Source organism: Haliotis rubra, unplaced genomic scaffold, assembly GCF_003918875.1.
Source record: "Haliotis rubra isolate DU_JTF1 unplaced genomic scaffold, ASM391887v1 Scf20, whole genome shotgun sequence".
Lineage (NCBI taxonomy): Eukaryota > Metazoa > Mollusca > Gastropoda > Lepetellida > Haliotidae > Haliotis > Haliotis rubra.
In genome coordinates, this window is record NW_025766003.1 from 3,550,025 (window position 1) to 3,576,642 (window position 26,618).

The 26,618-nt window shown below is 41.5% G+C and overlaps 1 protein-coding gene across 1 annotated transcript in view; it reads right to left on the bottom strand.

Moving 5' to 3' along the window:
- Positions 1-441: 441 nt before the first annotated feature.
- The window catches only part of LOC124275614 (ephrin type-B receptor 1-B-like), an 89,581-nt gene continuing 63,404 nt past the window's right edge, over positions 442-26,618 (bottom strand). Inside the window, exons 16-20 of the mRNA XM_046711216.1 lie at positions 21,602-21,770; positions 13,465-13,615; positions 3,603-3,858; positions 2,946-3,042; positions 442-1,163 (exon numbers count right to left, since the gene is read on the bottom strand). Coding sequence (XP_046567172.1) covers positions 845-1,163; positions 2,946-3,042; positions 3,603-3,858; positions 13,465-13,615; positions 21,602-21,770 — 992 coding nt within the window. The 3' untranslated portion in view covers positions 442-844. The remainder of the gene's footprint in view (positions 1,164-2,945; positions 3,043-3,602; positions 3,859-13,464; positions 13,616-21,601; positions 21,771-26,618) is intronic.

The window sequence follows — 26,618 nt, forward strand, 5'->3', positions numbered from 1 at the left end:
ACCATGATGACGGACCATGGTGACAGTCACTGGTACCCTGACAGCCATGGACATCATGATACCAGCCACCGAGGTCACGGTAACAATCACGGGGACCATCATTCCAGCCACTGACATCACATGATAGCAGTCACTGAAACCATGATAGCAGTCACTGAAACCATAGCCATGACAGCAGTCACTGAAACCATGACAGCAGTCACTGACACCATGACAACAGTCACTGAAACCATGACCATGACAGCAGTCCCTGAAACCATGATAGCAGTTACTGAAACCATGATAGCAGTTACTGAAACCATGACAGCAGTCACTGCAACCATGACAGCAGTCACTGATACCATGACAGCAGTCCCTGAAACCATGATAGCAGTTACTGAAACCATGACAGCAGTCACTGCAACCATGACAGCAGTCACTGATACCATGACAGCAGTCCCTGAAACCATGATAGCAGTTACTGAAACCATGACAGCAGTCACTGAAACCATGACAGCAGTCACTGCAACCATGACAACAGTCACTGAAACCATGACAGCAGTCCCTGAAACCATGATAGCAGTCACTGAAACCATGACAGCAGTCACTGAAACCATGACAGCAGTCACTGAAACCATGACAGCAGTCACTGCAACCATGACAGCAGTCACTGCAACCATGACAGCAGTCACTGAAACCATGACTACAGCAACTGAAACCATGACTACAGCAACTGAAACCATGAAGGCAGACATAAAAACCATGATGACAGCCATTGAAACCATGACGACAGTTGTCCCATGTTGATGGGTTCCTCTCACACAACATCATATCACATAGTCACACAACACACACTGTCCTGGTCCTAGGGACTTGAATCACTCTCAGACTTCCTCAGCAGTCTATCTGTGGACTTTCCGTGAATACACACATCCACTCGCAGTGACTCCTTGGGCATGGCCACAACTAGCACCCCGGAGGATGTTCCCGAAGGCTGGGTTGACATGTCATCCACTGAAGAAGAGCTGCTGCTGTTCTCCGAAGTGTTCAGAGGAACATTGATGTTCTCAAGGACCAGGTAGTCCCTGTCTTCCTCCATCAGTTCTTCCAGCATCATCCTGAGCTGGGTAAAGCAGGGTCTGTCTGCTGGGTTAGCTGCCCAGCACTGCAGCATGAGGGCATACCTGCAAGCAGAAATACAGCTGTGTCAACTACTAACACAAGTGCTTTGAGTGAGTAAGCTGGGTTTTACACCGCTTTTAGCAATATTCCAGCAATATCATGGCAAGGGACACCAGAAATGGACATCACACAATGGGCCTTCAGCATGACAAGCACTAGGCTACCCCAATGCCCCCACGAGTGATACTATGATATAAACATTCAGTGACAGGTGTCTGAAGTCAATAGTGAGTGAGTGAATGAAAGAATGCATGAGTGAGTGAATGAAGAATGCATTAGTGAGAGCATGTGAGCGTGAGAAAAGTGTAACGACATATTGAATAGTATTGTCTGGTGTGAGTAAAGTGTAATGAATAAATAGCATTGACTGGTGTAGTAAAGTGTAACGACATATTGAATAGTATTGACTGGTGTGAGTAAAGTGTAACGACATATTGAATAGTATTGACTGGTGTGAGTAAAGTGTAACGACATATTGAATAGTATTGACTGGTGTGAGTAAAGTGTAACGACATATTGAATAGTATTCACTGGTGTGAGTAAAGTGTAACGACATATTGAATAGTATTCACTGGTGCATAGTATTGACTGGTGCGAGGAGTAAAGTGTAACGACATATTGAATAGTATTGACTGGTGTGAGTAAAGTGTAACGACATATTGAATAGTATTGACTGGTGTGAGTAAAGTGTAACGACATATTGAATAGTATTGACTGGTGTGAGTAAAGTGTTACGTACATATTGAATAGTATTCACTGGTGTGAGTAAAGTGTAACGACATATTGAATAGTATTGACTGGTGTGAGTAAAGTGTAACGACATATTGAATAGTATTGACTGGTGCGAAAAAGTGTAACGACATATTGAATAGTATTGACTGGTGCGAAAGTAAAGTGTAACAACATATTGAATAGTATTCACTGGTGCGAAAGTGTAACGATATATTGAATAGTATTCACTGGAGGGAGTAAAGTGTAACGATATATTGAATAGTATTCACTGGTGTGAGTAAAGTGTAACAATATATTGAATAGTATTCACTGGAGTGAGTAAAGTGTAACGACATATTGAATAGTATTCACTGGTGTGAGTAAAGTGTAACGACATATTGAATAGTATTCACTGGTGTGAGTAAAGTGTAACGACATATTGAATAGTATTCACTGGTGTGAGTGAGGGTTGTTCAGCAATATGACAGGTCAGTAAATAATCCATGGTTGATATAATCATGCCACTCATCTTAATCTTTATTCTTAGCTCCCTGGGGAATATACCATCCAAGATGACTTTGAGACACAAGAAGTTAAACACTCATATCACCATTTCATCCTACTGGGCACTAATTCACAGATAGCTGAACAGAACCATATTTTGAATGTCACTTACCTTGGCACTATCAGCAATTTATGTCTGACTTAACATTTAAAAAGTTTCAATCAATTTGTATGCGATTCTACCAAAAGAAGGTGCTCCTATCCTGCAAGTAAAGCCTTGATACGAACAACACCGTTACTATGTGAAACTACACTACAATCTCTACTGCTGCTGGAGATGAAATAAGAAAACCTTTGGCTAATTACCCATGCCACCTCAGGCACAGTTTTATCATCACTAACATCACTAATTGAGAAGCATGGCAGATCCCACATTAAACACACAAAGAAAAGAACGGGAGGATGGGGGATGCAATTTGATCCTCTTTTAATTAACAAATGTATCTGTAACAGATGAAGAAGCCTTCAGGTGTTAGGTGAACGGTACTGAAACACAAGTCGATACTCACAGCTCATCTGAACAGTTGCTCGTCTTCTCCATCCTATAGCCATTCACAAGGACGTAGTACAGATCAGACAGGGCTATATGAGGGTAGGGGGAAGCACCTGGAATCAAACATCACATGTCACTACAGACCTAGATACCTGACTAGACAGTAAGAAAGGTTATTAGGGATGACAACTTCTTTGTTACATTATGATGCGACATTTGTAGTATAGGTTCTGATAGGTTTATTACAAAGGTGTAAGAACTCATAACGAAACATCATGATAACAAGAAGTTGTCATCTGTAGTGATGTAACTATTAACGTGACTGAATTGACACGTAATGCTCCCTTAACTACCGGATGTAAACAACTGCTCCCTGTGTACCCCAATGCATGATGGGACTATTACGTTATCGGGCCATGTGCTTCCCACACAAGTATGTATGCTCCAGCCGACTGCAATAAAGCCGCTGCTCTCCAAGTCGTGTTGTGTGCTTTAGGGGAATGTAAGTCACGATACCACATCATCCATAAAGTATCTAACCTTTCTTATTATTCATCAACTTCTAAAATGCCAATCAAACAGACTAGACAATGTTTAAATTTTGGAACATGCTCTATTTTTCACTTTTAGATTGAGTCTGTAAGTGAGTGATTATTGTGAGAAATATTCGTACCCATTGTAACGATTTCCCAGAGCAGGATGCCAAATGACCACACATCACTCTGGGTGGTGAACACTCTGTCCCTCAGAGACTCGATAGCCATCCATTTGAGAGGAAGCTTCCCATTGGTCAGTTTCTTGTACTGGTTGTCATTGTAGATGTCACGTGACAGGCCAAAATCACACAGCTTGACCACCTTGTTCGGGCCGAGTAAGACATTCCGGGCAGCAAGGTCACGATGGACGTATCTTCGATCAGTTAGGTATTCCTGGGAAAAGAAAATAGAAAATTAATAGGCTTAACACTCAAATCAACACTCAAATATTCGACAAACAAAATTGGGTCTTTAGGATGAGCTCTAACAGATCTGTGAGTGGGTTTGAATTGTATTTCACTAAAAGTAATCTGCAAGTTTAAAGTGACTATCAAGTCAATGTAATCCCACAATGGTGATTGACTTGGATAACAGTAAGTCAGATGTTTATCCCAATGGCCAGCAAACAGTTCAAGGACAGCAACTGTGCCCAGCAAATTAAGAACACTGAATTCAGTACGTCATCTTGGTGACCACTAGATCTATGTATTCAAAGTCTAAGTCGTAGCCACCACCTAATTCCCAATACACCTCATCCATCGTTTTGTTTGTTTGATTGATTGATGTTCAACACCGCACTCTGCAATATTCCAGCTATATGGCAGCGGTCTGTCAATAATCAAGGCTGGACCAGACAATCCAGTGATCAACAGCATGAACATCGATCTACGCAATTAGGATACAATGATGTGTCAGCCAAGTCAGTGAGTCTGACCCTCTAATTCCGTTAGTCGCCTCTTTGACAAGCATGGGTTACTGAAGACAAATTCTAAACCGGATCTTCATGGGTGCCCATCGATCCTAACGTCCCAAACTTATTCAGATCGAGACATGCCAGTGTACTTCTGACTTGAATCAAGCAGTCCAGCTACAAAATCTGCTTATGTACATCCTGTCTCCATTCAGCTTCAGATTGCCAACAAACACCAGCACCTGGAGAGATTACCAACAACACCAGCACCTGAAGAGATTGCCAACAAACACCAGTACCTGGAGAGACTGCCAACAAACACCAGCACCTGAAGAGATTGCCAACAAACGCCAGCACCTGGAGAGATTGCCAACAAACACCAGCACCTGGAGAGATTACCAACAACACCAGCACCTGAAGAGATTGCCAACAAATGCCAGCACCTGGAGAGATTGCCAACAAACACCAGTACCTGGAGAGACTGCCAACAAACACCAGCACCTGGAGAGATTACCAACAACACCAGCACCTGAAGAGATTGCCAACAAACGCCAGCACCTGGAGAGACTGCCAACAAACGCCAGCACCTGGAGAGATTGCCAACAACACCAGCACCTGAAGAGATTGCCAACAAATGCCAGCACCTGGAGAGATTGCCAACAAACGCCAGCACCTGGAGAGATTGCCAACAAACACCAGCACCTGGAGAGATTGCCAACAAACGCCAGCACCTGAAGAGATTGCCAACAAACGCCAGCACCTGGAGAGATTGCCAACAAACGCCAGCACCTGGAGAGACTGCCAACAAACGCCAGCACCTGAAGAGATTGCCAACAAACGCCAGCACCTGAAGAGATTGCCAACAAACACCTGAAGAGATTGCCAACAAACACCAGTACCTGGAGAGATTGCCAACAAACACCAGCACCTGGAGAGATTACCAACAACACCAGCACCTGAAGAGATTGCCAACAAATGCCAGCACCTGGAGAGATTGCCAACAAACACCAGCACCTGGAGAGATTACCAACAACACCAGCACCTGAAGAGATTGCCAACAAACACCAGCACCTGGAGAGATTGCCAACAAACACCAGCACCTGGAGAGATTACCAACAAAACCAGCACCTGAAGAGATTGCCAACAAACGCCAGCACCTGAAGAGATTGCCAACAAACGCCAGCACCTGGAGATTGCCAACAACACCAGCACCTGAAGAGATTGCCAACAAATGCCAGCACCTGGAGAGATTGCCAACAAACACCAGCACCTGGAGAGCATTGCCAACAACACCAGCACCTGCCAGCACCTGAAGAGATTGCCAACAAACGCCAGCACCTGAAGAGATTGCCAACAAACGCCAGCACCTGGAGAGATTGCCAACAAACGCCAGCACCTGGAGAGATTGCCAACAAACGCCAGCACCTGGAGAGATTGCCAACAAACGCCAGCACCTGAAGAGATTGCCAACAAATGCCAGCACCTGGAGAGATTGCCAACAAACGCCAGCACCTGAAGAGATTGCCAGCAAATGCCAGCACCTGAAGAGATTGCCAACAAACGCCAGCACCTGGAGAGATTGCCAACAAACGCCAGCACCTGGAGAGATTGAGATTGCCAGCAAATGCCAACAAGCACCTGAAGAGATTGCCAGCAAATGCCAGCACCTGAAGAGATTGCCAACAAACGCCAGCACCTGAAGAGATTGCCAACAAACACCAGCACCTGGAGAGATTGCCAACAAACGCCAGCACTTGGAGAGATTGCCAACAAATGCCAGCACATGGAGAGATTGCCAACAAACGCCAGCACCTGGAGAGACTGCCAACAAACGCCAGCACCTGAAGAGATTGCCAACAAATGCCAGCACCGGAAGAGATGATGTGTAGAAGTAACCCATGTCCCAAAGATTTAGTCCTTGTTACTGTATCCTCGTGTTATGGGTTTTCGTACACTTTAGAACATCCATTGTTGTTTACAATGCTACAACATGTCATTAATTTTATAACAAATACAAGCCATTATTCAAGAACGTACAATGTTTGTGTGATGCAACACCCCTCATTATAGTACGAGTGAGTACTGCGGAACCTATGTTCCAAAATAAAGCATAAAGGAAATGCGTTGTTTGTCTTATATACTAGATGATGTACGAGGGTCACCAGGTACAGTGACACAATGTACCAGCTAATGGTCCATCACCCTGTCAAACATCATATGTCTGCTCAGCCTCCAAACCAACAACTATGTCAGAAGAAACATTCTACTGATACCCTGGCTTATCTCCTTTACAAAACAGGGCACAAACATGCAGTGAAATGTCTTGAGAATTACTACAAAACAGTTGACAATCCCCGCTGAACTGCAGTAAACAACACACAAGGGGTATATCCCCACTACAGCAATTCCCATATGCTATTCCAGTGTCATTACGGGTCGGCAGATCCAAACAGCTGTTTGTAGTGTGCATTTCACCACTCAGCCAGAACTGATAATACCAAACCTATAACACGTTATGGTTAATTTCACCCCAAGTTTTCAATGTAAATATTGACAAAGTAAACTTCTTATGTCTATCTTGTGACTAGGAAGATTGAAAAAAAGCCATTATCAGAAAGTTTGTGAAAGCTGTTTACTGGAACCTGGTCGAGTTGAGAGTCTGTCATATCTCCAGACAGGTCTTGTTGGCTTTTGAGGGGAAACATTGGCCTCTATGTACAACTAATATGCCTAAGTCATTAAACAAAACCTGTTTATCTAACACTTTTTAAAATGCTTCCCTGAGATGCTTATCGTTTTGCCATCTGCGCCTGGGCAAAGTGGGTACACAAAAAGCTAATGCACAACAAACTTGTGATGTTCCTCTGAAACGCGATTTATCATTTCTTGTTTGAGGGCATGCAATTTCTTTATATTTCCTACGTCAATGATGACAAGGCAGATAGATTGAATATCTCACAGGTGAAATGAATGCCAGAATGTTTATGTTAATTTCACCTTGATTGTTGTTGAATAAAACTCCACTGGGGAATCTTGTTACAGATGAGTGCATTACTTGGCACAATGGTCTTGGGAAGGTGGAAATAGTTGCTAAGCAACCTGACATTACCAGACTTCAAAACTGTGCACTTGTTTTGTTTGTTGTGAAGTCCATTTTTTAATATGATTGCATTTATTTCAAGTGAATTCCCTCTGGTAGCATGTAATATGACAACGTACTGAAGGAATGCTTGTGTACTTGCATGTTCTTAGGATTTACAACTTGATGTGTTGTGGTGAGGAAGTCCAAACTGCAGAACTGTTTGTTTGTTTAACGCTGCACTGGCAGCGATCGGTATCTAATGGAGTCTGAACCAGACAATCCAGTGATTGACATAGTGTACGCAACTGGGATACGATGACATCAAGTACTTCAGTGAGTCTCACCACCAGACCCTGTTCTTACCTCTTACATCAAGCAAGGGTTGTCAAACACCTATTCTTACCCAGATATTTACAGAGTGAGTGAGTGAGTTGGGTTTTATGCAGCCTTTGGCAATATTCCAGCACTATCATGGCAGTTGACACCAGAAATGGGCTTCACACAATCTACCCAGATTAGCAGAGAACTGTAGAGCTTGAGATAGTATGGTTTACATCACTTTAAACAGTATATCAGTTTTGTTACTGTATGCCCTGTATGCCTCAGAAGTATACTTTGACTTTCAGCAAAGTAGACAGATGTAAAACCAGCACTGTTTAAAACTACCCGTACTTAAAAGGTCACCAAAATGAAATGTATAACTGACTAGCTGTATGTGGAAATCAACTTTTTCCTTGAATAATCATATTTGGCAGTACCTCACTTGGTTCATTCTCTTCCCACAGAGGTTACTCCTGTCATATCTTCCTACACGTAACCTCTGTTCTAATACGGCCATATTTCCCGGTTCTCGTGAAAATCCCCTAGCGCAAAAAGATCAAACACGAATTATCTCCCTTCTTTCTATCCAATCAGAACACGCGGTTACATCGATTTAGATTCAACTTGACTAACACGAGCAAATGTGGGGCCACAAATATCCTCCATCTGCCGGGACTTGTGTTGATGTTACACACAAGACGCTTAATGGCTAGCTTGTCCGTTGTCAACGAGGGCGCAGGGAGACGCTTACTGATCCGCCATAACATGACTGAGTTCTGTCTAGAAGAAACGGTTGCGCATCGCGCAGGGGAAGAAGTTTAGTTTTCTCGGCATACGGAAATTACCGAGGCCTTGCTGTAATGATCACTTTTGAAACAGCGTGCCGCTGATTGCACAACTAAATCTGATTGTCTCCAATCACGAAGTCTTGAACGCCACACCATGAAAGGGCCGTATTAGAAACAGAGGTTACGTGAGGAAGATATGACAGGAGTAACCTCTGTGGAAGAGAATGCACTTGGTTGAGTGAAATGGGTTTGATGCCAAGCCGGGCACAATTTCAGCAATAACACAACATAACTCTGAGTATACAGCCAACCCCACCCTTCTTAATGAAGAACATTTGGCAACATCCATAATTCTGAAGTTATTAATATTCTACAGCAATTTAAAACACACAACACAAATATTTCTCTAGATCTGTGATAATAGATTTGGTTCAGGTGCAGCAATATATACAGATACAATATAGCCTTATAATATCCCCTGACAGTTAAACAGCAGTAAAAACAACAGGGTCTGCTCAATCTAGAAAGTTATACCACTCTGATAGCTCAAATATCAGAGATGAATATTGCAATGTTCAAAAATCTTTACAGATTCCTATTTGGTGTTTGGTTCACAGCATGAAATATTTTGTGATTAGATTTTTTTCAGTTTGGGGATCTTCAAGATGTTATGATTATAATTAATGTACGCTAAATGTAATAATACCCTCAAACATTAACTGCAAGTTATTACATAAATATGGTCTTGATAGTGGGCGAGGCCTTATTTTCATCGGTTTATTGAAATACTAGTAAACAAACAAAATAGATTGTCAGCCAATCACTAACCACGGAATTACATGCAATGCATTTACTAGTATTTCTAATTAACTGTACACTGAAACTAACTATATACCACTTCAAACTTGAGTAGCATTATTACTACTTTAACCCCATGAAAGTACATCTAGAATCAGTTTCACAAATAGTATAATACTTGAATTGAGTGAGTGAGTTTAGTTTTACAGCGGCTTAGCAATTTTCCAGCAGCATCATGGCAGGGGACACAGAAGTATCCTTGAAGAATATCAAACTGGGCCTTACACCTGTTGAACATGTACTACAGACCTGCCCTATAACCAAAATGTTTATCAGTTTTAAGAAAAACTACTTTATATTCAAAGACAATTTAGTTCCCTGTCTTATTCACGAATTGTCGGAACGAAACTAAAAAACTCAAAAGTTGGGTCAAAACACAAAGAAAGACAGTCCACTGAAGCACCTTGCTGATTATTACAATTACAGGTTTGCCAGTTTTTATTTTCATCATTATTATTATAAGTTGATTATTAAAGACTTACCATAGCCATGGCCACTTGTCTAGCTTTAAGGACAACATGTCAGTCGGGGTGATGAAATAGTTTTCAATGCCACCGGAATCATCAACCATGGAATATGCAATTTCACTGGCACCATCAGACCGCTTCCGAAGATCCCCCTCCAGACGACACTTCCTGCAATATTGATGAAGACTGTTGAAGAACTGGCTAGCATCCCCTAAGGGGCATGTTTGTAATCAAGCACTCGATACCATCCTTTCTGTAGATTGAAACGAGTTAGCATCTGATGAGGGAAGAAAGTTTATCTTTTGTCATCAAATGTGATGAATTATTGAAAATAATTACATGCCACAAATATGAAGTACAAACATGACTTGTGGAAGTTCACCTGGGATTTTGGTGCTAATTACTAGCTGAGGCATTTGCCAATTTACACCTGATTGTGGAGGTAAATTCATCCTGCTATACAGTCTCACAATGGATCCAAGGTGAGCTAAGTATGTCGGTCAAGCATGTCGCCATTATTCCCATAGTGTCTAGTACAATGAATGCCCTACTACTTCATCTGAGTTTGGTGCTATCCCGCAAACAGGAGGACAGCTGTCAAGGAGAAGGATCGAGAAGAGGATGAGGCAAAGAAGGACAACAGTGGTGACGGAGATGGATGGGATGGGGTGATGGGAAGTAAGGGGATGGGAAGGAGGGGAAGGGGAGCATAAGGGTGAGCAAGTATAAGGTAGGAAGACTAAGTGCATGGGTGGATATGGATAAGGGTATCAGTATGGGGCTCTAATAGGGAACAGCACTGGAATGGAAGGACTGGTGATGTGCTGGTGATAGTGTTGCTAATGAAGGTGCTGGTGATGGAGTTGCTGGTTAAGGCACTGTTGGTGAAGGTGCTGGTGAAGGTGTTGCTGGTGAAGGTGTTTGCTAGTGAAGGTGTTTGTTGGGTGAAGGTGTTGTTGGTGAAGGTGTTGCTGATGAAGGTGTTGCTGGTGATTGTCAGAGTTGAAGGAACACGGAACGTGACAAAGGGAATTCAGGGACAGAGGAACGGGAGGGACAAAGGGACATGGACAGAGAACAAGAACAGGGGGACAGGGGGTGGAGGACTGGGGACAGGAACAGGAACAAGAATGTGGACATTCATAGAGAGCCAGTGAATGGGAGGATAGGGATTATAAAGAAGCAAGAGATGATGAACATCATGAAACAAAGAATATTCTGTTTGCATGTGTGCAGTCAAAAACTAAGCTTTCCTAGATAAGACTGTCTGCATTATGTGAGTTGGAGGAATATTTTCATCAGACAGTTTTGGACAAGGAATTTTCTGGCTGAATGGTTTGTGAAGTTCCTGTTTTCAAAGCCAGCATTTTTGGACATTCGTCTCATAATAGAACTCAGTTTATTTATACCAACAGGTTGTCGCTTGAACCAGGGGAATTTGCTAGATGGTTCCTTGGTGTTAGTGGCAATATAGAAAGGTGTATCTGGACTGGAGTAGCCTGCAGGACGGAGGCTCGAGTACAGCTTGTACATGGATACTGGACAGCGTTCATCATTAGTCGCCCATGCTTTGGGGTGCATGTTACGAATACCCAAAGGATTATCCCCTTGGCATGTTTTTCGACTGCCTCTCTGTGAATTCAAGAAATTCTCTACCATCTGTGTCAGTTTTAAGTGCAACATCCCCATTTCATGTCAGTGTGTGGTTTGACACCTCTGGATCCCAAAATGAGTGGTGCTGTTCCACCACATGGTGTTCAAAATTGATTCGGGATCGTGAGGACCAAGTTGTTTTGTTTCATAGAGTTTGTTAATGTCATCGTCAGTGAAGCGATTCAACACGGCGAGGTAGGTTACCCATTCCTTCACTCTTTAAGACTTTTGTTTTGTTTTGATCACAGTGTTTAACTTTTCGAATTCACGAGCATTGATAAGTGATGAGCGGTAGTGCTTTTGACTTAAGGTACCTGTCAAAACTGGACAACATCCTCATGAACTGTAGATGGTTCATAATTGCTACCATCTTCCTTGCTGAGACTAATAAAAATGTACACAAAATGTCACAAAGTTCTGTTGGTTGAATGGACTCTATAGGGCGTGTGTAAGCCATTTGCAATCATGAACCCTTACCAAACCTCATGTTGTACATTGTTTTCACGTTGTGTGTTTTAGGTTCTGGTTGTCATGAACAAATTTGTCAATTTGAGAATGATCATATAGCTGTTCAGGGTTTGGGGATCGATCCGTGATCGTTACAATCATCAGGTTCATCGGTAAAAAATCATCCTTCATCAGTTCATCAATTAAGTCAGTAGGTAAATCGATCTCACCACAAACTGGCACTGGCGTTACCGTGTCAGGTAATTTCGTAAAGCGATACCTTGAAACCTGTCGCATCTCTCCTGTATAAGTTCTAATGTTGTACATGTTGTATGTTCCAAGGGGAGCAACAATGGAGATAACACGCCCTTTGTCTTTACCATCGATCTTCACGTGTCGTTTACACAGATGTTACTTATTGTTGAAGCCATTTTGAAGTCGTGACTATGCATGATCTGCAGCAACTACGGTAGCAGACGACAAAGGAAAAAAGAAAAGAAAATATGTACATGTTACTATCTAAATTAAGTTCGGTTTATTTCATAATTGCATACTTACAGGACAGTCGCACAAATACGGTAGGCGACAGCTGAACAGATATTTAAAGTGTTTGGCACGAGTAACAGGTCTGCATTCGATTGATGCACACGAGAAACTTATGAATGAATTTTAATCAGGAAAGTAGTCCGTCATAACCTGACCCTAGGTCATCACCATGGAGTAGCCAATCACGGGATTAGAAATCGATCTCACACATATGTGTGATACCAGTTTTCTCACACGGGTTTCTCACCCACGGGTGTGTAAGAAATTATTATAATTAATGTACGTTAAATGTAATAATACCCTCAAACATTAACTGCAAGTTATGACATAAATATGGTCTTGATAGTGGGCGAGGCCTTATTTTCATCGGATTATTGAAATACTAGTAAACAAACAAAATAGATTGTCAGCCAATCACTAACCACGGAATTACATGCATTTACTAGTATTCTAATTAACTGTACACTGAAACTAACTATATACCACTTCAAACTTGAGTCGGGATTATTTCTACTTTAACCCCTTGAAAGTACATCAAGAATCAGTTTCACAAAGAGTATCCTTGAACTGAGTGAGTGAGTTTAGTTGTACGTCGCTTTTAGCAATTTTCCAGCAGCATCATGGCAGGGGACACCAGAAGTATCCTTGAAGAATATCAAACTGGGCCTTACACCTGTTGAACATGTACTACAGACTTGCCCTATAACCAAAATGTTTATCAGTTTTAAGAAAACTACTTTATATTCAAGACAATTTAGTTCCCTGTCTTATTCACGAATTGTCGGAACGAAACTAAAGAACTCAAAAGTTGGGTCAAACACAAAGAAAGACAGTCCACTGAAGCACCTTGCTGATTATTACAATTACAGGTTTACCAGTTTTTTTATTTTCATCATTATTATTATAAGTTGATTATTAAAGACTTACCATAGCCATGGCCACTTGTCTAGCGAAGGACAACATGTCAGTCGGGGTGATGAAATAGTTTTCAATGCCACCGGAATCATCAACCATGGAATATGCAATTTCACTGGCACCATCAGACCGCTTCCGAAGATCCCCTTCCAGACGACACTTCCTGCAATATTGATGAAGACTGTTGAAGAACTGGCTAGCATCCCCTAAGGGGCATGTTTGTAATCAAGCACTCGATACCATCCTTTCTGTAGATTGAAACGAGTTAGCATCTGATGAGGGAAGAAAGTTTATCTTTTGTCATCAAATGTGATGAATTATTGAAAATAATTACATGCCACAAATATGAAGTACAAACATGACTTGTGGAAGTTCACCTGGGATTTTGGTGCTAATTACTAGCTGAGGCATTTGCCAATTTACACCTGATTGTGGAGGTAAATTCATCCCGCTATACAGTCTCACAATGGACCAGGTGAGCTAAGTATGTCGGTCACATGTCGCCATTATTCCCATAGTGTCTAGTACAATGAATGCCCTACTTCATCTGAGTTTGGTGCTATCCCACAAACAGGAGGACAGCTGTCAAGGAGAAGGATCGAGAAGAGGATGAGGCAAAGAAGGACAACAGGGTGAGGGAGATGGATGGGGTGATGGGAAGTAGGGGGATGGGTAGGAGAGGGAAGGGGGAGCATAAGGGTGAGCAAGTATAAGGTAGGAAGACTAAGTGCACGGGTGGATATAGATAAGGGTATCAGTATGGGGCTCTGATAGGGAACAGCACTGGAATAAAGGACTGGTGATGTTGCTGGTGATAGTGTTGCTAGTGAAGGTGTTGCTGGTGATAGTGTTGCTGGTGAAGGTGTTGCTGGTGAGGGTGTTGCTGGTGAAGGTGTTGCTGGTGAGGGTGTTGCTGGTGATAGTGTTGCTGGTGAAGGTGTTGCTGGTGAGGGTGTTGCTGGTGAAGGTGTTGCTGGTGAGGGTGTTGCTGTTGAAGGTGTTGCTGGTGATTGTCAGAGTTGAAGGAACATGGAACACGGCTGGTGACAAAGGGATTTCAGGGACAGAGGAACGGGGAGGGGACAGGGGACAGGGGACATGGACATGGACAGAAAACAAGAACAGGGGACAGGGGTGGAGGACTGGGGACAGGAACAGGAACAAGAATGTGGACATTCATAGAGAGCCAGTAAATGGGATGGATAGGGATTATAAAGAAGTTTAAGAGATGCTGAACATCATGAAACAAAGAATATTCATTTTGAATGTGTGTAGTCAAAAACTAAGCTTTTCTAGACAAGACTGTCTGCATTCATTGATAATGTTCTCTTCATCCTCTCTGTACTTGCCTCATGAACAAAGATATGATAAAGGTAGCAACAGATTCCATACTTTGGAACCTGCAGACACATTGCCTCATTCACTGCAAAAATATTCCATCACAGGAATAACTATTTGTGTTGGCCCTTCCTGAATCCTCACAATAAATAAGCATACATCGCCAAAGTGCATCACCTTATTAACAATAGGACATTTATTTTCATGTTTCCATCATATTTGTGTACATCACACTTACTTTAAACATAGCACTAATTAGTCAGACAAGATAAACACTTCAAAGTAACACTTTGTATACACACATGCTTCCTGTACCCACTGCTTTCCTGATTATAGAGCATGTTTATATCACTGCTTCATGAAATTGACATCTGTCGATGGATGTGTATTTCATTTCCTACACCTTGTTTCCACCATCAGCAACTACAAGTCCAGCTTCCAGCAGCTTGTTCAAGTGTACATGTCATGCATCCGTAGTTTTCAAATAAACCTTCAACAGTAATAGGGTAACAACATGTTCTGCAAGTTCGCATGGAACTTTTTAAAAAGACAGTGTTTTCAAGGATTTCATCAATTAGTTTTGCACGTTGCATAACAGGCATTGCTGGTTTGATTTTGAAAATAAACATCCATTTCATAAACATCTGTTGCCTGAGGCATGGAATTCATTCAAACAAAATCAGGACTAGAATTCACAGAGCTACTACACTTTAGCTACCTGTGACTTCCAAGCTTTTACACCAGCTTGTTAATACTATTGTGGCTGAGTTTATTTTCTGAAACTTGATGGTTACTGCAGTAGTTATTCTGTGAGCATGGTTTTACTCCACTTAAGAATATTTCAGCAATATCAATGAAACACCAAGAATGGGCTTCTCACATTGTACCGATGTGGGGAATCAAATATGAAACAGCAAGTGTTTTAATCCCTCAGTTAAGTCACTGCTCAAAATTAATCCATGCATACCAGTGAGCTGAGAGAACGTAGTTTTACGCTTGCACCACACTGAAGATTTAGATCAGAATTGGTTTCAAAGACCAATCATTTTCAAAATGTTTCAGTTGGAAAAACGTTCAACAGTTTATATCTGTACTGGCAGTTTAAAAAAATAATATTTGAACACTTCAACTTTCAACAAAACATTCCTTTCACACCTGCTGTCAAAGTTGTTTCAACCTAACTCCATTTCACAAAAGTTCTTACCTACAAATTCAGGTTTATTAGGATAAGAGATTTGTATCAGATTGTAGGGTGTACTGTCTGGTGCCTTGGACTGCATGGCACTGTGTTTACCCTGATAAGAAGGTGAAGGTTACACTGTCCCCTCAGATGTGATAAAGTCATTAATTGATTACACCGTAGCTGAGGAGAGTCCTGGAGTGCACAAAGATGGTTGGTAGTTCCAAATTTTGTATCACTTGAGTTGAGTTGCATTATACGTCACATCGGCATTATTCCAGCCATATAGCGATGAGACAAAGTCTGCATTCATAAACATTTTAAGTACAAAGTCCAAATGAGATTTTATATTATAAATAATCCAGTGATGAACCATGTAAGTAAAATGCAATTTGTTCCAAAGAATTTCTCACAAAACCTACTTGTGGCCCTTTGCCTAAATATTTGACATGCTTAACCTTGAGGTAAGATTTGACATCTTTTGACTTTGACCTTAGACTTGAAATGTTTGATCTTAATAAATACATGTTTTTAGACACAATGAGGATAAGACATCAGCATTATTTTATGAAAGAAGCTCAGTTTTCACTGCAAGACATACAAATATCTCTTAGTCCTTCCCCTCCAGACAGCCAAGCGTCATAATGAATTAAGCTCTCAGCAATGGCTTCTATCATCATTGCATACACGCCAAGCATAACATCACAGGCTTTTGAGCTTTGGTGGAAGTATGAGTGTCAAAAGCACCAGTTAAGAATTTTCGTGATAGAAAGATATCAGATAATTCGCTATACAGTTCCTTGCAGTGAACTGCTTCTTTAACAAGACACCAAATATAAGCAAATTGAAGCAGAGATAAGATAGTTTCATAATGGCACAAGTAGGTGATAAGATACATAGTGCACTTGTGATGATATTAACCCACTTCATCAGTTACAAACATCTTATTTTCTGAGTGTTTAATCCATTTTTTGTCTATCTGCACTCACTACACATGAAGAATATCAGATGTGAAGTCCTTTGCACTCATTGTTTTATCAAACCTTTTAAAAAATTATACTTTTAAAACTCTTTAGCACCTTTAGGAATATTAGTGATGCAAATGATAATAGTTAAAATCTGAAAGTGTTTTCCTAGTCAACTTTTTGCTACTTACATTTTTAGGTGTTTGTTTCCAGAATACAGGTACCAATGATCAAGTCAGTGAGTTAAGATTTACAGTCATATCAGCAATATTTCAGCAATATTTCAGCCATATCGTCACCTAAAATAAGTTTTAAATTCACCATAAATACATGTACATTATAAAAAGCCTCTCAATAAAGGACAGTAAAAACAATTAGAATATCACAGTTATGAATATAAATCTACCAATCATTAAGGGATAGAGAGGAGTTTGGACATAATGTTTTTCCTAGATACAATTAAAATATATTCTTGTCAAATTATACCATAGAGGGGAATCTTATTTCAGTTATATATGTAAGCCTTAAAGGCTACTCTTTGTTTATTTTCTGGTTTACAGATTTGGGGTATATCTTGGCTTGGGTATATTGGGAAACATACATTTCTCTTCTACATCAGAAACTATAAGACATCAATGCCATAGAGTAGCCACTTTTGATTCATCTACCAAAACAGATTCTTGAAGACAAAATAGATTTGGGGTATATCCTTGGCTTGGGTATATTGGGAAATATACATTTCTCTTCTGCATCAAAATATAAGACATCAATGCCATAGATTAGCCACTTTTGATTCATTTACCAAAACAGATTCTTGAAGACAAAATAGCAATTAAAAATATACATTTGGATAAATCAAGATCAGTGATTACACCATGTCTTCACACACTTGCTTGAGTTAGTTGATTCATTATATCAGAGCTCCAGATAAGATTTAGCTCATGTGAGTACTGTACCCACTGTATTTTTGGGGGGTATTATGAATGTTGAGTGGGTATTTCATTTTCCGTTACCCACTGCTTTCAAATATGTGCGTATTTCAGTCATTTTACTCACCTAAGTATTATGTCATTGAGTAAGTTTACTAAGCAGGTATGTTCTGAGTTATGTCATACCTAATCAAAACCAACTTAAATATAATGGAAATGATTTCATAAAAAATCATTCATCCTGTACTGACAGTACAACACTTGTCCTATACTAACAGTACAACTTGATAGCAATCAATGTCTTTTTCATTACGCAAGTGTTTTTATAAATATATTCCGTACTTATTTGTTTTAAACTTTTTGCATATCTAACATTTTAAATGCGTAATTGGTACGCAACAATTATATATCAATGCGTAATTGGAAATTTTCTATGCGTATTTTACTCGGATACGCAGCTTATCTGGGCCTGTGTAATATGATATAACATAACAGCCTATTTCTTGCCTGCCAGCATGTTTCATATTATACACATCTTCTTCAAGCAGAGATAGGTTTGTTCCACAGTACACAGAAACCATTCACAGCGCACAAAATCATTAACATTTCCCCTTTTTTGTAGTGCATTTTAATACTTCTCTTATCAATACAAGTTCCGTTAGAAAAGTAAAACTCAATTCTCACTACATTCATTTTACTTTCTTAAATGTAAATCTGGTTAATTGAATCATTAAACAACATTTCATAAACAACAAAAATGACATAAATGTTCCAGAAGCTTGGAGATTGAAGTCGGAATAAAGTGATAAGTGATGCTCTAAAGGTATGGCGCTAATTCAGCACACAAAGCAGTTGGAGGTTAATGAGGTGCATGCATGTATTTAGCAACACTTCCCCAGTCTTGTTGACTTCAGTGTAAGACATTCCAACCAGCTTGGGTTGTAGATAACATTAGTTAATGATCTTCAGACCTTTGGCAACAGATTCCTTTAAGGAAGTCTCCAAGAACACATTTAATCTTTTTGTTTTCTTGCTTTCTCAGTACATTTCACTTAAAGGATCTGCAACGAATGCAGATATTTATAGGTTCCATGAATGTGGGAAGATGGCAGAAATTGATGGCATCCAATGTTGTTTACCATATTGAAAGTTGAAACTGACACCTCTGTCATTATCAAAACCTCCAAATGTGCATGATCTATTTATAACCGTAACTGTGCTGAAGATGCCCTTTTAGCTGATGCACAAAACCATCATACACTAGGAATGACAACTTCTAATATGCCTCTCAAACAGTTCATTTTACGCTGCTGGTAATAATAATATATGTTTATAAAGTTGTAAATGTAAACTTTGAAATATGATAAAAATGTTCATGTTTGTCAAAGCAAGTGACTTAGGTATTGTGCGCAAGACTACAGCTCCTTGAACACCTTCTGCAATATCATACAAGGTGTTCCTCGTTAACTTTCAGTCATGACCTTGGCAAACTCAACACAACACAACACAAGCCTTGGTTCACCTTCATGTGTAGATAACAGGGAGACAAATGTGCCTCGCACAGTGCATCCTTTCACACTTTCACTGCACCCATTCAAGGCTGGAGATATTTGTTTCTATCAAAATTTAATACATATAGAGTTAGTGTTTATGAAAAGTTTAGACTGTGTGTGTGTCATATATCAGAGTCAGTGTGTGTTTGTGTGTGACTGTGTGTTTGTGTCAGACAGTGTGTGTCACTGTGTTTGTGTCAGACTGTGTCAGTGTGTGTGTTTGTGTCAGGCTGTGTGTGTCAGTGTGTGTTTGTGTCAGACTGTGTGTCAGTGTGTGTTTGTTTGTGTCAGGCTGTGTGTGTCAGTGTCAGACTGTGTGTCAGTGTCAGACTGTGTGTGTGTTTGTGTCAGGCTGTGTGTGTCAGTGTGTGTTTGTGTCAGGCTGTGTGTGTCAGTGTCAGACTGTGTGTGTCAGTGTGTGTTTGTGTCAGTGTGTGTGTTTGTGTGCATGGTTTACACAACACTCAGCAATGTTCACACTGATTGCAGCTTTCAGCTGATCAAGTTTGGCCCAGAGAACCTTGTGACTGACATAAGTTTGAACCATGCCATGAACCAATCCATCAAGCCGACCACCCGATCCACTAAGTCATCTCTTACTACTTGGTTAGGTACTAGGGACCAATTCTAAATCCCCAAGGAAGCAACTGCATCATTAGGAACTCTCAATTTCCTAAAAAATATGTTTGGCTTGATGTCACCTGACAAAATACCATTAAACCAGTTTACCTTGATAAAAGCAAAATACTAATTGTGTTCCTTATCAAATTGACAGTCGTCCAACACTGTAAGTATGGCTAACAAACTGGTTGCCAGCACAACCACAAACAGCACATTACTCTGGGGTCTGCACTCTTCTTATCACAGGAACAAATTGAATTATCAAGATTTTTTTTAAAATGAATTAAAATGAAAAGGTTGGAATGTCTTTTCTTAAGTGAAGACAACTGGAGAACTGCCATATCTACAGAGTTTAGTGGTGGCATTATCTACACACTCTGGGCTCCTTGTATAGGGAGTGTTGCACGGAGTAGCCCCATGTCACTCGGATCCCGTTACCTGTACACACAGGGATCCCGTTACCCGTACACACAGGGATCCCGTTACCCGTACACACAGGGATCCCGTTACCCATACACACAGGGACCCCGTTACCCGTACACACATGGACCCCGCTACCCGTACACACAGGGATCCCGTTACCCGTACACACAGGGATCCCATCACCTGTACCTGTACACATGCCTATCTTGTACCTGTAAACAATAAAGGGCAGGTGGGGTAGCCTAATGGTTAAAGTATTCGCTCGTCACGCCAAAGACCCGGGTTCGATTCCCCATATGGATACAATATGTGAAACCCATTTTTGGTGTCCCCTGCCGTGATATTACTGGAATATTGCTAAAAGCAGCATAATACCCAACTCACTCACTCATTCATTAGGATTTTATACCTATACACATCTTGTACGCACTTGTACTGACCACCACTGACCTCACACCTGTATACACACCTGTTGCTAACTGTGACACCAGTGGACATATGTATACTGGTGTAATGTAATTACATTTTCTGGTTAACTGTGATTATTATTCAGATCTCAGATATAATCTTTGGAAGGAAATAACCAGTGTCCATCCTACATTCTCATCTATGTCAGCAGTAGATAAAATGGTATTCTTACTTACAAATAACCAGTTCGTAAAGCCCCTTGCCACACTCGTCCATACTATGTTTAGGCGCCGGAATATTTCTGTAGAATAGGCAACTCTACAATGTCCTTATAACAATAAGGTCAACATGTTTGTTATTTATGTAATTTATGCATTTTAGGTAAGAAAGTGTAAGTGTGTGTGCGTGCGTGCGCGTGTATGTGGGTCTGTCTGTCGTAGGTTCTGTCTGTAGGCTCGTGCGCTCGTGTTTGTGTATGTGTATGTGTGCGTGCGTGTGGGTGTGTGAAGGTGTATGCGTTTTGTGTTTGTGCATACAGTTCAGCCTGCGTGTGTGTATGTGTGGGTGTGATTTTATCACTAATGTTTTATACAACTGTGATATTTGTGTCTCATAGGCCTTATGGCCGGATGCTGCTTTAAACTCTCGCAATAATGTACCGTCCTTTTTAATGTTCTGCAGCATGTGACACATTAATAAACTATATTTCTTCTTCTTCTTCTGTATACTCACTTCATAAAGTTCTGGAGATTGCCGTGAGGTATAAACTCCATGATGAGGGCAATGGGCTCATTGAGGGTGCACGCTCCAATCATGGCCACGATGTTGGGGTGAGATCCGACACGCTTCATCAGGTTGATCTCTGCTACCAGGTCTTCCTTGTAGGACAGTGGGGCTCCCTCTGAAACAGGTAAACACCTAGTCAGCCCGATGAACAATACCTGCCCTATCAGCCTCCTTGTAACACTGAGGCTCTTCTGAAACAGCTGTATGTTACTACATCAGCTGGGTCAGCAATAATGTTTCAACAATACCCGCCATGACCCAGCCCTCACAACCTCTTTGTAAACACCAGGCCCTCCACACCTTGTAAACACCTGGCCCTCCACACCTTGTAAATGACAGGCCCTCCACACCTTGTAAATGACAGGCTCTCCACACCTTGTAAATTACAGGCCCTCCACACCTTGTAAACACCAGGCCCTCCACACCTTGTAAACACCAGGCCCTCCACACCTTGTAAACACCAGGCCCTCCCCACCTTGTAAATACCAGGCCCTCCACACCTTGTAAACACCAGGCCCTCCACACCTTGTAAATACCAGGCCCTCCACACCTTGTAAATGACAGGCCCTCCACACCTTGTAAACACCAGGCCCTCCACACCTTGTAAACACCAGGCCCTCCACACCTTGTAAACACCAGGCCCTCCCCTGGCACCTTGTAAATGACAGGCCCCCCTGTGAATAGGCCACCTTGTAAATGACAGGCCCTCCACACCTTGTAAATGACAGGCCCTCCACACCTTGTAAACGACAGGCCCTCCACACCTTGTAAATGACAGGCCCTCCACACCTTGTAAATAACAGGCCCTCCAAACATCCTTGAAAACACCAGGCTCTCTAAAACTCCTTGTAACTGAGAGGCTCAACAAACCTTTCCTGCAAATAATCCCACAAAACCTCCTTGTAAATACCAGGCCCACCAAACCTTCTTTTAAATAGGCACATGAAACCTCCTTGTAAATTACGGGCCAACCAAGCCACCCTGTAAATAATCCCACCTAACCTTGTAAACACCTGGCCCACCCAACCTGCTTGTAAGACAGGGACTACCGGGAATTAAATATTTAGAATATTAGAATGACTTTCAACACCTTGACATTTATTACCTCCCCTTAGGTGAAGGTATCAGGTCCACCAAAGTGCATCAACATCAAATTCTCAAACAAAAGAACAAGGCCAAGTTGCCATTTCACAAAACATATATAAACAGGTGATTAAAGCAGCCGTGAAAGGCTGTGAACAGTCTGAATATGACACAGCTCAAGTACTGCCATGAACCAGTCTACAACACAGTTAAGATTCCAGGATAAATTCTGCTAATGTCTGATCTGAGTCATGGCAATAAAGATATTTTAAATATTCTGACTTCTTCACATGTATGTAGGTTAACAGCTCGACATTCAAACCCTGCGTTGTATATTACCCCTCAACAACCACGAAGGACACTAAATACATATTAGAACACACATCAGCAGTATCTCTCGGAAACTTATCTCTTCACAAGTGACACAAACACCTTATTTCAAACACGTATTCGACATCAGTTTCCTTATAAAAAACACTGTTGAAAGTGTCCAGGTGATCATCAGCCGACACAAATAGCCCTGTTTATCAAATACAAGCCCACAGCATCGCAATCTAACTTTAGAAGCCAGATTAAAAGGTGGTTGGGCTATTTAGGAGGAAGTGAGCACTGTTGTGCCCCAGCCTCATCCCTCCAGCATCAAAGCATGTGTTCTATAGCATCTGATGCGGCCAAGAGAGAGTGGGATCTAGACAAGTGTCTATCTAAGGCTATGGACTGTATGTTCAGGGTAGCTACCAGCCGTCAGTGTTTGTTTTCCTTCATTTCTTTTCTCCTTGCATCCTCGTAGGATAGGGTGAGACAATCAACTAAGTCCTGCTTCACTGAGGAATGATCTTCACTGTGTGAAGCCTGGAATCTGTTTAGAGTTGAATAATCTTCCTTTGTCTGCGTACATCTCAACACTAATGATCCATTAACTCCAGCTTTGCTTTTCTAAGTTTGTTAAAAAAACAAGTTACTCACTAAATAGAATCGAAAATGTTTAAAAGACACAGACTGAGGTGTAAACTGACATTTCATTTGCCCAAATTATTTTGATCATTTTCTTATGTGAATATTTCTCCAAGCCTTGATAGCTATTAATGAGGATGCTCTGTTGATAAAACAAACAAACAAACAAAATTAAAAAATCATATCACATGGATCATTACAGATCATGATGACCCTGTAACAAGAACTATTATTAAGAAGACCATACATAAAATCTTCAGTTGCATGTACTGAATGGGACCTTTATTTCATTCACTTTAAAGAAATCAAGATCTGTTGTGAAGGACTGTACAGGATCAAATCACATCTCTTTGACACCAGTGGAGGCACATGTCTGTCTGTTACTAGTGATGGTACTGGTCTGACTTTCACATTGCTCTTTATTGCAATAATGATTCATGTTTTGCAACATCAACCATAATATACATCTGTAATTCCTTAAAACTTGAATTAAAACTTTCAATCCACATTTTCAAAAATATCACACATCTGACATTTCGCTGGTGTTGCTATGGTCACAATACATGAGAAATAGACATTATATGCAGGAACTTTGTCCCAAAATGTTTTTTTGATTACATGAATCTTGCTAACTTCAGAATTGTGAATGTTCAATGCCATGTAGAAAGTGGTCCAATGTAACATGTTACATTTGAGATTACACTTTCTCGATAAATACAATTTACACTTGTCAGAGGGGTACATAAAGCCGGTGATCTAGACTAAAAGCCCATGATTTTTGTAAGCGGTGGCAGAGTGGGTTAGATGGCTGACTTTGTGTGCTGGCGATGAGAGTGTTGGTTTGAATCCTGGATGGAATCTGTACTTTACGTACTTTACGGAGAAAGTGTAATCCCAAATATAGCATGTGTAACATCAGAATTTCAAAGTGACTCGTCTCTTATGAAACTAAGCCAACAAAAAAATATGCATGATTTTGGAAAATGCAAAATAATGGTATTTTCAAAGGGTACTTTGAATAGACATTCTTCTTTAATTTGAACCATGGTATACTGGTGATACCTGGTACCATTCCTGTCATCGGTTACGAGGTGGTTGTGTTTTGTAAACCCTCTCAGCACCCTGCTGATGAAGATGATACGTGGTACCATTCCTGTGATCAGGTATGAGGTGGTTGTGTTTTGTAAACCCTCCAGCACCCTGCTGATGAAGATGATACCTGGTACCATTCCTGTCATCAGGTACAAGATGGTTGTGTTCCGTAAACCCTCCAGCACCCCGCGGATGAAAATGATACCTGGTACCATTCCTGTGATCAGGTACGAGGTGGTTGTTCCGTAAACCCTCCAGCACCCCGCTGATGAAGATGATACCTGGTACCATTCCTGTGATCAGATACGAGGTGGTTGTGTTTTGTAAACCCTTGCAGCACCCCGCGGATGAAGATGATACCTGGTACCATTCCTGTCATCAGGTACGAGGTGGTTGTGTTCCGTAAACCCTCCAGCACCCCGCTGATGAAGATGATACCTGGTACCATTCCTGTGATCAGGTACGAGGTGGCTGTGTTCCGTAAACCCTCCAGCACCCCGCTGATGAAGATAATACCTGGTACCATTCCTGTGATCAGGTACGAGGTGGTTGTGTTTTGTAAACCCTTGCAGCACCCCGCTGATGAAGATGATACCTGGTACCATTCCTGTGATCAGGTACGAGGTGGTTGTGTTCCGTAAACCCTCCAGCACCCTGCTGATGAAGATGATACCTGGTACCATTCCTGTGATCAGGTACGAGGTGGTTGTGTTCCGTAAACCCTCCAGCACCCTGCTGATGAAGATGATACCTGGTACCATTCCTGTGATCAGGTACGAGGTGGTTGTGTTCCGTAAACCCTCCAGCACCCTGCTGATGAAGATGATACCTGGTACCATTCCTGTGATCAGGTACGAGGTGGTTGTGTTTTGTAAACCCTCCAGCACCCTGCTGATGAAGATAATACCTGGTACCATTCCTGTGATCAGGTACGAGGTGGTTGTGTTTTGTAAATCCTCCAGCACCCCGCTGATGAAGATGATACCTGGTACCATTCCTGTCATCAGGTATGAGGTGGTTGTGTTCTGTAAATCCTCCAGCACCCTGCTGATGAAGATGATACCTGGTACCATTCCTGTGATCAGGTACGAGGTGGTTGTGTTCCGTAAACCCTCCAGCACCCCGCTGATGAAGATGATACCTGGTACCATTCCTGTGATCAGGTACGAGGTGGTTGTGTTTCGTAAACCCTCCAGCACCCTGCTGATGAAGATGATACCTGGTACCATTCCTGTGATCAGGTACGAGGTGGTTGTGTTCCGTAAACCCTCCAGCACCCCGCTGATGAAGATGATACCTGGTACCATTCCTGTGATCAGGTACGAGGTGGTTGTGTTTCGTAAACCCTCCAGCACCCTGCTGATGAAGATGATACCTGGTACCATTCCTGTGATCAGGTACGAGGTGGTTGTGTTTTGTAAACCCTCATGAACCCTGCTGATGAAGACGATACCTGGTACCATTCCTGTGATCAGGTACGAGGTGGTTGTGCTTTGTAAACCCTCCAGCACCCTGCTGATGAAGATGATACCTGGTACCATTCCTGTGATCAGGTACGAGATGGTTGTGTTTTGTAAACCCTCCAGCACCCTGCTGATGAAGATGATACCTGGTACCATTCCTGTCATCAGGTACGAGGTGGTTGTGCTTTGTAAACCCTCTCAGCACCCTGCTGATGAAGATGATAGCATGTACCATTCCTGTGATCAGGTACGAGGTGGTTGTGTTTTGTAAACCCTCCAGCACCCTGCTGATGAAGACGATACCTGAGGAATCTGGAGACATGGGGTGTGTACAAACATGCTCATAAACGCAGTGGTATGTCCGTAGATTC